Below are 14,163 nucleotides of genomic sequence, written 5' to 3'. Positions count from 1 at the left end.
AAATATGCTCTACAAAAATCATACCCTTGTGAAAATGTGACTTAATATTCAGCAAAATCAATGAACATTTCTTGACATTCATTTAAAGGTCCTTTTTCACTTAAATTAAGGTATTTTAGGAGATTTTACCAAAATTTCTGAAAATATCAGTGAAATTTTGTAATTGAAATTTCACTGACTCTGCCAAAATTTCTGAAAATATCAGTGGGAATTTGTGATTGAAATTTCACTGAGAGCATGTCAAAAATTCTAAAAATATAGTGACATTTTGTGATTGTAATATCACTGATATTTTAGTAAAAAATTATCAGTAAGATATAAAATTTATTTTTGTTTCTTGTACAATTTGATTGATTTTCAGCAGCATTTATATTCCCAGTTTCTGATAGTGTAATTGTATTGTTTATTTTGGGAACATTAACTTCTTTCCACATCTTTCTGTATTACATTTCTTTATCAAATTTTGTTATTGTTGTTGTATTTTTTTAAACTTAAACTGGATTTAACTGCCCTCAAACAAGTTTTCTTGTTTTCTGTTTTGAATCAGAATTTCGCTTTTCTCCTGACCTGAATCTGATTTTGCTCGATACGGACCCTTCTTTTAATATCGTCTCCGAAACTTTATTTAAATAATGCTCTATCCGGTCCCATTCCGCAACGGGCTTTCTAATAAGTATTTGTTCCGTTTATTATTTAAAGGATGATGGTTGTAAAAAGCTTTCTGATTGGTCAAAATTTTGTACTTGCCCAATGAATCATTGCCTAACGGAAACGCGAAACATGGCGATTCGAGCGGGATACGAGTTTGAATAACCATTTGAAAAAATGTGCGGCAAAGAGAATAGCTTGAATGCAAAGTCGATGGGAGCGTAAATTAGTCAGTCTGTATGAAAACTGAACGCCAGGACTAGCATTTTGCTTTTTGTGCCATAAACAGCTCTTCAGTAGCGGCTAACGTGCTAAGTAGGACAACGAATTGAACCAGGTTGATTTCAATAACTCAAAACTGATTAACTTCCAGGATGAATTTAAGGAGGACAACGTATACATCACTGGTGGGAATTCTTGCGAAATACCCATGTCTATCAAAGATCATCATATCTTTGCGGAATTTTCTTGGCCCACACGTAGAATCATCGTTCAATATCGTGAGGCATTATTGTGTATATTATCAAAATATTCTAGATGTGTTGGAATTCAGTGTAAAATATGAGTACTTATATCATGATAAACGTTTGTCAGGGCTGCTTATGGAACAAGGACTAATTCAAGAGACCACAACAGTATCATTAATCAAAAATCAAGTTGCAGTACAAGTGACATGGCAGGCTTTTAGAATTTCTTCTTTTCATGTTTCAAACGGGTGCTTTTCTGTATTTTTGCATTATTTTCACAGTTGAATTTTTAAATGGAGATTATTTTATATATGTTTATGTGTACACAGATGCCTGTGTATGTATTCCAGGCTTGATACTTTGATTTTTAAAATCACTTAATTATTTAGTGCCAAGCCAGATTCTTCACATGTTGTATATACTATAAATATTGTACATAACAGATAGAAGGCCTCAAGGTAGATTAGTTCTGTAATTAAGTTACCTTCTCTAAATAATGTCATCATTATTATTATTTTTATTATTATTATTAACTCCCATATCTCTAGCCTTGGATGTCATATAATTACAACATCTGTAAAAAAAAAAATCATGCAAATTTAATATCACCATGGTTAATAAAGTCCTGTTTAAGTCATATTCATTATTGATCTGAAACCTTCTGAAATGTATGAAAAACTTCTGAAACTTCAGTAAAATACTATATAATGATCAAAATTGTAGTGATATCTCACAAATGTTTTAGTCAAATATTTGTGAAATCTCACCAGACTTTTCATTGAAATGAAAAAGACTTAAGTGATGCCATCATGGATTAGGCTTTGTATTTGAGAAAGAAAATGAGGACAAGGAAAACCTAAATCTTATTTGATAATGTCTGTCAAAATTTATGATCCATTTTAAAAATTGTGGTGAATATTCATCATTGATTCCCAATAATGTTTAAGAATCATTAGGCAGTTTAATAGAAACTGAAGCAGATTTTTTTATGGTTTAGACAAAGCGCTTAAAAAATACCCGTTTGAAATCGCCTTAAGTAGGCATAGAAATTTTGTTATGGAATGAACTATTACCACATTCCATATGAGCTATTTACAAATTCCATATGGACCATTTACAAATTCCATATGGTATATTTGCCAATTCCATATGGACTATTCACAAATTCCATACACAGTATTGCCAAATTCCATATGGATTATTCACAAATTCCATATGGAATATTGCCAAATTCCATATGGAATTTTAATTTTATTCCATATGGACAACCTACAGATCTCATGGACTAATTAGCATATTCCATGAGATTTTCCATACGGAGTACGTACGGAGTCCATAACATTTCCATATGGATACACTGAAATCCATAAGAGTGCTTCAACTATAGAATCAAAATGTCCATATGGATATTTCTGTAAAAGTACATATGGATTCCATATCCATTCCATGTGGAAAATTTCGTACAGGGTATTATGTCAAATACCTCATCATTAACACATTAACCCCTAGCGACGACTTTACGGGGCAGGAGGTAGTAGCCTACTGCTGAGCTCTGTAGCGTCATGGTCACGCATGATACACTAAAGTAGACGGTATTATAGAAAGGTAGACAGATGTAGCTCTACAATGATACCAAATAATCTGGAATATCTAGCTGCACTACAAAATACAGATAGAAAAACTTCATTTTTTGGACCCAACTTTTTTTTACGCAAAATTTGCCCGTGGTCGGAATCCCATTTTGTGTCCGGATTTTTAAACTTTTTGGTCTCAGATCTAAGGCAAACCAGTATGAACTGCAAACAGACAGATAAGCCTTTGCAAAAGGTAGGATAAGATGGGCATTTAGAATAAAGAGTCGTCTCCATACGAAAATAATGGCTCCGTTTAGCAAAAAAAACAAAAACAAAAAAAAAACAAGTCCAACTTTTACCCTTCTGCTCATGTGCAAGTCGAATGGCCAACAAAAAATAATGTTTCTTACACAACTAGGCAGTATGTTATTGAAAGATGACTCGGGATTGGTTGTTTTCGAGTCTATTCAGAAATAGTTTTCAAAATGTGTTTCCTACTCGATTTTCAGGCAAAAATGGCAAAAACCTCCAGGGGTTAATGTGTTAAACAGTTCATTTTGATGACGTCACAAAATTTGAATATTCCTTGCATATTTAATCACTTGTGCATCGACATTGCACATAAATTACAAATTTAGCAATTCCCAGACGAATTGTAAAAAAAATAAAAAATTCTTGTTAACACATTAACCCCTAGCGACGACTTTACGGGGCAGGAGGTAGTAGCCTACTGCCGAGCTCTGTAGCATCATGGTCATGCATGATACACTAAAGTGGATGGTATTATAGAAAGGTAGACAGATGTAGCTCTACAATGATACCAAATAATCAGGAATATCTAGTTGCATTACAAAATACAGATAGAGAAACCTCATTTTTTTTGGACCCGACTTTTTTTTACGCAAAATTCGCCCGTGGTCGGAATCCCATTTTATGTCAGGATTTTATACTTTTTGGTCTCAGATCTAAGGCAAACCGGTATGAACTGCAAACAGACAAATGAGCCTTTGCAAAAAGTAGGATAAGATGGGCATTTGGAATAAAGAGTGGTCTCCATATGAAAATAATGGCTCTGTTTAGCAAAAAAAGCCAAAAAAGAACAAAACAAGTCCAGCTTTTACCTTTCTGTTCATGCGCAAGTCAAATGGCCAACAAAAAACGATGTTTCTAACATAACTAGGCAGTATGTTATTGAAAGATGACCGGGGATTGGGTGTTTTCGAGTCTATTCAGAAATAGCTTTCAAAATGCGTTTCCTACTCGATTTTCAGGCAAAAATGGCAAAAACCTCCAGGGGTTAATGTGTTAATGAAAATAATGACCAAAAAACATAGTTTTTATCACGCAAGACAGAACGATCCTAGCCGATTTCATGCTCAGCAATTTCCTTAAGACAAAGCAGAAGTGACATGCTATAGGGAACTGTGCATTTCTACTTTCACTATCAGTTGCATTCAGTAGCTGGTATCATGCATTATCCAACCAGTGACAGGCAAGATAGTCTGCAGTGACCATTTGAGAGACAACGATTTCGATACTGTCTATAAAATTAAAGAGTCACTTAGTATTACAACCATCGGATGATTCCTGCCAAATGCAGTACCAAGCGTGTTTTCTTGCCAGATAACTGAGTCTGTGAACACCAGATCAACAAAAACCATGGGTTATGGCAAGGCTAACAACATGCAGACAAAGAGAAGCTTGTACAAAAGTGAGAGCTTACTAGGGTAAAATATTTATACATCTTTATCTACTATATTATTGGTTGTCAGCCCTTACCCCTCACCATAAATATACCTAGCAAAAGAATGATCAATGGGAGAGGGCTATTTTAGTGGGAGGGTGTTTGCAAACCATAATAGCCCCACCCCTACCCCCCCAAATTAAATCCTGATTTACCATGACAAGGTGTGTGTGTGTGTGTGTGTGTGTGTGTGAGCCTTGGATTTTTGTTTTGCCCACTCCCCCATCACTATCCCCCCACCGAAAAATTCATCTGCATGCCCATGTTTATTTCATGCCTGTTAACAAAAATAATAATAACAAAACAAGTTTTCTGCTAAGGCCAAAATGTTGTGAACACTTGATGTATTGACTGTATTTAATTGTAAAGGCTAATTACCCTTTTGTGTTGAGGTACTGGGAGTAAATTACCTTGTTTGCCAGAATATACATAACTGTGTCAATGGACGACAGTTTAGGTCAGAGTCAAAACCCACACCCCATTGCTTGTGAGTGTGAATACTACAGTCAATGTGGAGAGTATAGTCTTATTATTCATAACATGTACAAAACCATAGTTAAAGGGAATTTTTTTAAAATACTTTAATGCTGTCGGTGTAAAGATATTACTTTCTAAAGCTATTCTATATATATATATATATATATATATATATATATATATATATATATATATCCGGTCTGGCCCCTCCACCCCGGCCCTGTACATACACACAGAAACGAGATCATAACTAAAGCAAAGCAAACTCAAACTTGAAAGATTTAATATTTAAAAAAAGCTAACACAGTATTTTTTTGTAGCACATATTCGTAATCATATATTCCAGCAAAAATTATTATTATTACTCATTGATTAAACTATGATTTATATGTTAAAATGAATACTATTTAAGTCTCATTTCCAATTCTACTAAATTAAAATTCTCTTTGGTAAATTGTCAGTATGAATAAAGGCAGTTGATGACATTTTTCAGTTTCTTAAATTACTGGGGTAACAATATTTGTTTTCAGACTATATTGAAGAACTGATGGCAGTGCTGGGGGAAGTGGTCAGGAAGCCGGAGTCAGTTGATAGACAATTATTGCCACCTATATGCAGCCATGTATCTATTATGACTGAAAACAGAATATACAACAAACTTTTAAACTTGAATAAAGTTATATTATTTCATTTATCCCAGATTTCTGTTACTTATTTCATGTTTTCAGAGTCATCACCTTCAGCATAAAATTAGATTTTACTACAACCAGTGTTAAAAAGCTAAATCAATCAATTCAAGTGAACATGAACATAGCGCAATGTTTTTAATGTCACAGTGTTGAATTGGTTCAACAAATGAAATAGAGGATTAAAGAATTTTTCATGAGAATTTCCAAAGTACTGATACATTTTGTCCATAAAGGAGGGATTTCATGAAAAGGAATTTTAAGCATAATTCTCACATGCGTATAAAGCAATCACTTGTTCCAAAATTGACCCTGATAGTGGCACCATAACCATTGTAAGAATATTTAATGTACTCTGACAGGATTCCCTTGCAATTTCCATACTGCTGAATGTAGGCACGGTATGCTGCTTCCAGGACATATTCATCCTAGCAAACTGTATGAAATCTTGGATGATCAATGATACAATCCAACTTGACCGCCTCAGTCTTTTTCAAAATCATAGTCTACTCTTCTCGACTATTTCTTTACTGCTGCAATTTCCACAGGTACACCAATATGCATAGTAAATACACTGCATCATTCATTATTGTGTTAGATAGCAAACTTGTGGGTAAAATGTATGAGAAGTTCTTGCATGTTAAAGTATGAAATATATGTATGTGTGATGCATGGTTAGACTTTTGTTCTACCTTTTGTACCACAATAATGAACATTTATTCAGTAATGTATTCTTCTCAAGATTTGTTCCCCATAAATCTGTATACTCCTCTGCCACTAGTATTATACACCTTGACCCACGGAGAAAATATATGCTTGCTAAACATTTGGATAAACCAGGTCTATGAATACCTTTTCTTTATAATAAAATTCTTTAATTTTGTTATCTGTGGAGGGTAGTAAACAATCACACTCAAAGTACATTTGGGGTCTGCGTTTCATCACAGTTTAAAAGAACAAACTTGTCATAAAGTTAATAAAGTATTTATTTCTACACCTCTCAGTCTGAGTCTTAAGTATTGAACCTTTAACACCATTAGTTACCGATAAACCACACCCACATGAAAATTTGCTCTGACGACATCCATGTTTTGCCCAAATTTGTGCCCTTCTCTTTTCATTAAGAAATTGAAATAACATTAACAAAAGAAAAATAACTGCAATAATGATAATAGTAATTACCAGAATGTATAGCCCAAGCACTATTCAGCCTCATTATGCCCTATGTTCTCTTTAGGGTCCTCGTCCATGTTCTCATCTTATTGTTCAGGCTTAAATTGGTACTGTTTAACCTCAGCAAGCAGAATCTTCTTAAGATTCATTAAGTTTGCCATCTTCTAGGAGTTCACCTTCGTCACATGATGAAAATGAGCATGACAAATTTGCCATAAATTCACTTGAATCATCACTAGATTTAGCCATCATCACCACAGTACGTCACTTCTAGAAATCCTATTATTACCGGAAGTATACAAATATTTGCAGAGCATTTTCCATAACACATCAATAAATACAAACATTAACTTCATTTTCTTCTCTGTGAGTTAAAATATGCATTTTAAATGCATATTTCTGTCTTATTTAGCGAAAAATGAACATTCTGATATGTAGTGTTTTTTACACTCTAGTAGACCTTTAAGACCAATGAGTCATAACACACTATATCAGGGGTCTCAAACTCAAACCACCCAGAGGGCTGCATGTGGGCACTTTCGATGGCCCAAGGGCTGCACCACCTTTGTTACCTCTCATGACACCTTGTGACGCCAAGCACTTTGCAGGCCACTCAGCGGGCTGCATGTTTGAGACCCCTGCACTATATCAAACTCTACACAGGGGAGGGCAATAACTGTAGCAAAAGTGACACGAGTACAGTGTGTTGTGATGTGCAACTTCTGACAATGCTGATACAATTTCCACATTTCATGGCAATCCATTTTAATTTACAAAACTATATTATACCATGCACTGATTTCAGCTGTAAGTCAAACAGGGCATTGCTTGTGCTAATATTTACAATTTACAAACTTTTACTGAAAGTCAGACTTGTGCAAACAAGTGTGTGCTGTAGACAGAAGGACATGGGTATAAATATGTAACCCCATCAATATAAAGATCACATTATAATAGAAAATGTTGTAGAACCACCAACAGTTTATATCATCAGCAATTGTAATACAATCACATATGCAAATCTTTCCAAAAAAACAGTTTAAAACTTTAACTGACAAATTCTGAGAGATGTCACCCAAGGCAACAGTACTATTCAGTACTGGCTGAACACAGGATTGTCACATTTCTGGACAGAGTTTCCATCATGCAAGAGACGTCCAGTTTTTTGTCTAATGTAATGTGAACTCAAATAAACCAATTTCAGTCATTTGGATACATACAAGGTGTAATAATAGTAACCGTGTTGTGAATCATTATTCTTATAAAATTCCACTATTATTACAGTTGCCAGTGAATCAAAACTCTTTCACAATGAAAGCACAATTGCAGATGACCTGGGCTGACCTATTATCCATGATATTTCGATTACAAGTACAACAATCATCCAACTCAAGCAAACAGAAATACACAAATTTTAAAAACACCCTCAATCTCCTCTACAATTTACAGATATCACATTTTTTCTTCAAAACAAATAATCAGTTTATTAATAACACGTGTGTGTGTGTGTATATATGTGTGTGTGTATATATATATATATATATATATATATATATATATATATATATATATATATATATATATAATTCTAAAATTGCTCCATGCCATATGCTCCAAAACCAGCAAATTTTCAACACAGAGCTGTATATATTTTTTTGTTTTGTTGCCAAATTAATGTTATTTTCTTTAATAATTGCTGTCCTAAGTTAAGCAGGTTTTTAGGTTTATTGTAAACATTATCTGCATGACTTTGTAACTGATATTCAACGAAAACAGACAAACAAATATTTACAAACTATTATTATCTTTTCATGCCTGGGAAATGTTGCAGTTTTAATAATTTATATTATTAAATTGTATAACAGCAAGTACTGATGCACAGCATCTCTTATGCCAAAGAAATGCTCAAAGTGGAAGTCTAGTGAAGATCCTAAAGTGGAGCCCGGTCCTGTTATTGTAGAAGATTTTTAAAGTATCTTAAGTAAATCACTGAAAAAGGGCAAAGTAACCCCATTTTGATAAGCATCACAATATCATCCCAAGGTGCACATGCCCTGTTAGCTTTCAGTCAACAGCTATAATGAATCTCACTGGAGCAGTAGCTGAACGTCTTTACTTCTTAGGGACCTTAAATTTGGAGTACCATCAGCCCCATTTTCATTAAAGACAAACTAGATTCTATAAGAATTCTGGTGAAAACCCCATCACCATCAAGTCAGAAAGAGCAGTGATAAGAATACTCTCAGAGCAGCCATATTTGACATAAAATTTGCACCACTTGCATTTAGGACCAACAAGATATCACAAGCAGTCTGTCAATAAAAAAATCCTATGTCAAAATAAACATACATTCTGGAGGGGTAGCCATAACACAATTTCAAAATGGCCACCATGGTGTCTATTTTGGATGTCAGAGCAAGATAATTTTCTTTCAGAACTGACTATATAATATAATTCTGGTGAAAGCCTCATGTCAATATATCTTTCCATTTTGGCACAGTGATGGCAAGATCATTTTTAAAAAACAAGCGTCACAGATGCATTTGAGATCAGATCGACACCATTAGTCTTTTGATGGAAACCACATGTTAATGTGATCTTCTATTAAGGAGTATTAATAACAAGACTTTTTTAGATGGCTGCCATGTTGGCCATATTAGATGCTAGATCAGCATCGTTTTCATTTAGGACACAGCTGCCAACACATAGTACATAGTACAAAAATACTTACTGCTTATGAAATACCAATCGTCAGGAGCAAATACTGATTTTTTTAAAACTTTAATGCATATGAAACTATTTACAACATCTATAACCATTAGTAAAGAAGGACAGTAACTTATTTCATGTCAAAGATGTATGTGTTTCACTCTCTGACCTTCTGAATGGGCACCCCTGTTCCAGCAGGTGCCCATTAAGGTGCAAGAGTACAACACTCTCATATTCAGATAGAGGCTGTTTGTAGGGGCCTTCCCATGCCTTGTTTATTTTATTATCAATTTTAATGTACCATCTTTCATTGAGGATTTTAATATTGTACTATATATTTAAAGAACTGTTTTCATTCTTGCACCCAAGTAAATCCTTTGAGATTTTACTGTCTGGAAAAAGTGTGCAAAATAAATCATCAGCAACACGAACAACTTAAAGAAGAAGGTTCATTTCTAAAAGAAATTTAGTACAATGCATTTCTGGTCAAATTAATTACATTAAGGTTCTCTCTGGTATTTATAAATGTTGTAAGTTAGGCTGAGTTGTTGATGATAAAGCAACAAGCTGATGTTTATTAGCTTTGCATGTTTTTATCATGGACTCCTCCATTCCCAATAGCAAAATCACAATTATAAAATTTGCAAAATGCAGTTTTCTTCTTTACTAGCTGGTTTCACAAATCTAAACATGATGGCATAATTGTCCTTCCAGTATTTGTTTCTTTACAGGACAACAAAACAGGCCATCCCATAACCTCTTCTGACCAATGACCAGCTGAGCTAGCAAAGAAACTATCTCAACTCCCCAATCCCAAATTTCCAATTGAACATGACACAGGACTGACAAGGTTTTCAAAGGATTTCCAAAATTATATCAACTGCACAAGGCTGGATACTGGCAAGTTATTTAAAAGCTTGTAACAGTTATTTTCCTTCACAAGTGTGTACATAATTTGTATTCACCCATTATTACCTTTGCTTGATACAAAGCATCATTCTTGTTAGGGCTGGCCATGAAAACTTGAGAATGATACTCCCATGCTATTTGCAACTCCACCAAAAGAGCCGACTCATAGCCAGCTGTGAGAACATTTCCATCAGCATCCACAATCTTGGCTGAAACAACGAATGGTTCATTTGCAACTACAGATGTTGGAGGCAGAACAGCAAATTCAAGTCTTGCAGCTGGGGCTAAAATGAAAAGAAAATTCAAATTATTAAGGTACAACTTCTCCACTGAACTTGCATACTTTTGTGATGAGGTGTATGCAACAGTCATATTAGCCTTTGCAAAGGTCATCATTTCCATACTAATGTTTAGAAATGCAAAGGTTTCTTGCTCCTAAACAGCAACATGTGTCGGTAAAAATGTTCCTACACTCTGTTGACCATTTAAATCATCATCTCACAACCAGACAATGCTATTTTCACCAATGCCATCCCCAAAACTAAAATGTACTATTTGAAAGTGCTGGGAGTGGAGTGGTGGCGAAGAGCTTATTTTAGTTATCTAATACTTACCAGCTATTGCTGCATTATTATACATTTTCTCGGTGTGATTCCCCACTTCAAGTATGTGCTTCCCACCTCCAATTATTAATTGGAGGTGGGAATAATGCATTAATTAATTGGAGGTCACGGGTGATAAATATAATTCAAGTAAATTACAATACACACATCATGTTTTACAGATTGACTGCTCAATCCAGTGGACATGGACAAATGAACTGAGGATTAAGAGCTCATAATGAGTAGTGGAAATTCACTCAGCCTGGTGGATCCTCCCACTCCAATTCCACTGAATCTAGTGGAAGTCGAATAAGGATTTTATTGCAGCTGTGGTGGGTTTTATAGCATACCTCACTGATTCTACTGTATTTGCTCCATGAGTCAACATACTGAACAAACAGATGGGAAAAACCTCATATTATAAACCCTAATCTGGCAGGTGTCAATTTCATACCTTTACCCCTACAAACTACAAATATCATAATGTTTGTTACAGTTTCTCTTTTATTTCTGTACTATTACAAAGACCCGCTATCAAGAAATTAATGAACGCAGTAACACATATAAAACTCTAAGAGATTACAAACAAATGCTATACAATTTATATCAGACATGTACGATTAAGAACACTAAAACATTATGTCAAGCATGCCAAAATTCTTGCTAAGGTTTATTCTACAAGAATAATGTGGCATCATAAATTGAAATAAAGAAGATACACTGGCTATTCTAATAAAAGGTTTTCTTTTGTACTTGTACTTTTAAAAATAACACTGTTTATGAGAGAGGATGACAATTATTTTAATGCATGGAATTGTTTACACTGTACTGACTATTGCGCTATATCAGAAGCGATTCGCATCATAAACAAAGTGATTTCAATTAAGAAATGGTCTTTCTGTACTGACTTTTTTTAACAAATCTGCATGCGTCACCAGGCACTGGTTGCTTAAGGACTGAAATTTTCACTGACATCAGCTCATATACCTGTTACTGCAGCTTCCTGCCTTGAGTCAACAACAGCTTCCTGCCTTAAGTCAACAACAGTCAGCCAAGACAATTCCTACATCTAACAGCTACTTTTCAATGTCACGATTCAATGTTTTAAAATATACATGAATATCACATCACCACACAACTTAAGACAAAAAGAAGCAAATTCTGACCAAGAAACACATCTAATGTTACGTTTCAATAGTATCATCTACAACTGGTCTCGTAAAATGTTTAATTTAAATTTAGAAAAAGGTGTAATGGCCTTGATGCACATCTTAAACTTCTTCATTCTTTTCTAAAAATCAGAACAAGTTTATTTATTTTAAACTATATCCCATCCTCTGTCCGTCTTTCTCTGTCTCCCAGCCTACAACCCCCATAATACACCGCTCCCTCGATAACTCGCGCCCGGATAACTCGCAATCCCGCTTATAACGCGGTGTCCATCTTGGCTCCTGATTTTTTCCAGAGAAAATATATTTAAAATATCTTTAAAATATGCTGAACATGAAAAAATTACAATAAGAATTGATAAATTAGACCTTGATACATTTCTCGTTTAATCATCGAAAATGGTGATTAATGCCCGTAAAAATATAATCCATATTTTGAAATTTGCAAGTTCTAAATAAGAATTAATTTCAGAGATCTTGAAAACGCTTAATTACGCTTATTTGGACGCCAATTTTTGATCTGGAATGCAGAAAATCACTGATGCAGCAGTCCTACGTACGCATGTAATAGGTGCACAGGAACATTAAAAGATTTGCTGGTCCTGTTTCAGCCACCTGCTTTGTGGGAAAATGTTTTGATCAGTTAACTGTGCTGATATTTACAATGACAGAATTCAGTGACTGAAAGACTCTTTGATGTACATACATGTTGCCATTTTATAAGAGTACATTAAAAAAAAAATATGATGCAACAGCTAGGTGGCTAGTTCAAAGGCTTTGACTGGCAGCCAAGTGAGAAAATGTACTGATATTTAGTGATTGAATTCAGAGGCAGAAAGACCCAGTTTTAAAATCCTAGCGAGACCTCTGTTTAAAGATATCATATATCATGTAAGTTTTTATGATAAGTAGTTGTCAGTATACTGTAAACAAACAGTCTGGTGAAATAGCGATCAATGAAAACTTCTGGTAAATGCTAACAGGTGGCAACAGAGAATGAAATAAACACCAGTTAAATGTCTTCCTGTGTGAAAGTCACGTTCTAATCCTTTAATTCCGTTTCAGTGTAAACATTATAATCACAACATATTCTGTTCATTGAAAACATGAAAAGAGTCAATCGACCGTCACATTGAAACTCATGAGTACTTCTGTGAGAACCTAATTACATGCCGGCTTTGTTTTGATCTACAACTTGGGGAAGTGTTTGCTGCATTTTAAAAAAAATCGATTACAAGAGACCTGGGGTGCTGGATTAAGGGTCTTGGAGCCGCCTCTGACATAAAGCAAAACAGTAACAGAGACAGCGACGATGATAGTGACTTCAAAGGTTTCAGTGAAACTGATGTCATTAATGCCGAGGCTGTTTGGGAGAAATTTGTACAGACTCATGGTCCTGAGATGGGCGTTGCTCTTGATATGGAGGAGTGGATTTGTGCTGACAATGACTGCCCCACAGCCGAATACATGTCAGATGAAACAATAATTAATTCTATAACGAACAAATTTGCAGCAGAAGACGATTCTAAATGGAGTAACACAAGTGTTGAAAGTGATGCAGACGCAGATGTTGGACTCCCCACCCCCCTGCACAGGAAGCAATCAAATATTTTGATATTGCCATAAGGTGGCTGGAGACCCAAAACGTTGACTACGTAAAGCTCATGCAGTTGAGAAAATTGAAACCAAGGAGTAACACCCACAAAAAAATTAACTGATTTTTTTCAAAAAGTGAATTGATATTTGTCAAGCGTGGCACAAACGGCAAGTATTAACTTGTTCTAATTTACGTTGTTTTAAATTTGTAGACCAATTAAATAAGTTAGTACTGATTAACCCTTGTTTTTTTTTTTTTTCCATTTTACTTCTATCGCATTCAAATCTATCTATCATTCGATCGACACTTTTTCTCGAAAACAGTCGATCTTTTGTATATAAAAAAATGTCTAATTTGGATCAAACAAAAAAACTAGAAAGTATCCTATTTAACATAAAAATTAGTGAT

The 14,163-nt window shown here is 34.6% G+C and overlaps 1 protein-coding gene across 1 annotated transcript in view; it reads right to left on the bottom strand.

Annotated features, from left to right (window-relative positions):
- The window catches only part of LOC149781478 (uncharacterized), a 430,415-nt gene that overhangs the window by 360,131 nt on the left and 56,121 nt on the right, over positions 1-14,163 (bottom strand). The window contains exon 5 of the mRNA XM_089934971.1: positions 10,454-10,671. Within this exon, the coding sequence (XP_089791097.1) occupies positions 10,454-10,671 (218 nt within the window). The remainder of the gene's footprint in view (positions 1-10,453; positions 10,672-14,163) is intronic.

The sequence above is a fragment of the Sinohyriopsis cumingii genome, chromosome 15, assembly GCF_028554795.1.
Source record: "Sinohyriopsis cumingii isolate HCF-2022 chromosome 15, ASM2855479v2, whole genome shotgun sequence".
Taxonomy (NCBI): Eukaryota; Metazoa; Mollusca; class Bivalvia; order Unionida; family Unionidae; genus Sinohyriopsis; species Sinohyriopsis cumingii.
Note: the sequence above shows the minus strand (reverse complement) of the source record. Positions and strands in the feature narration are given on the sequence as shown.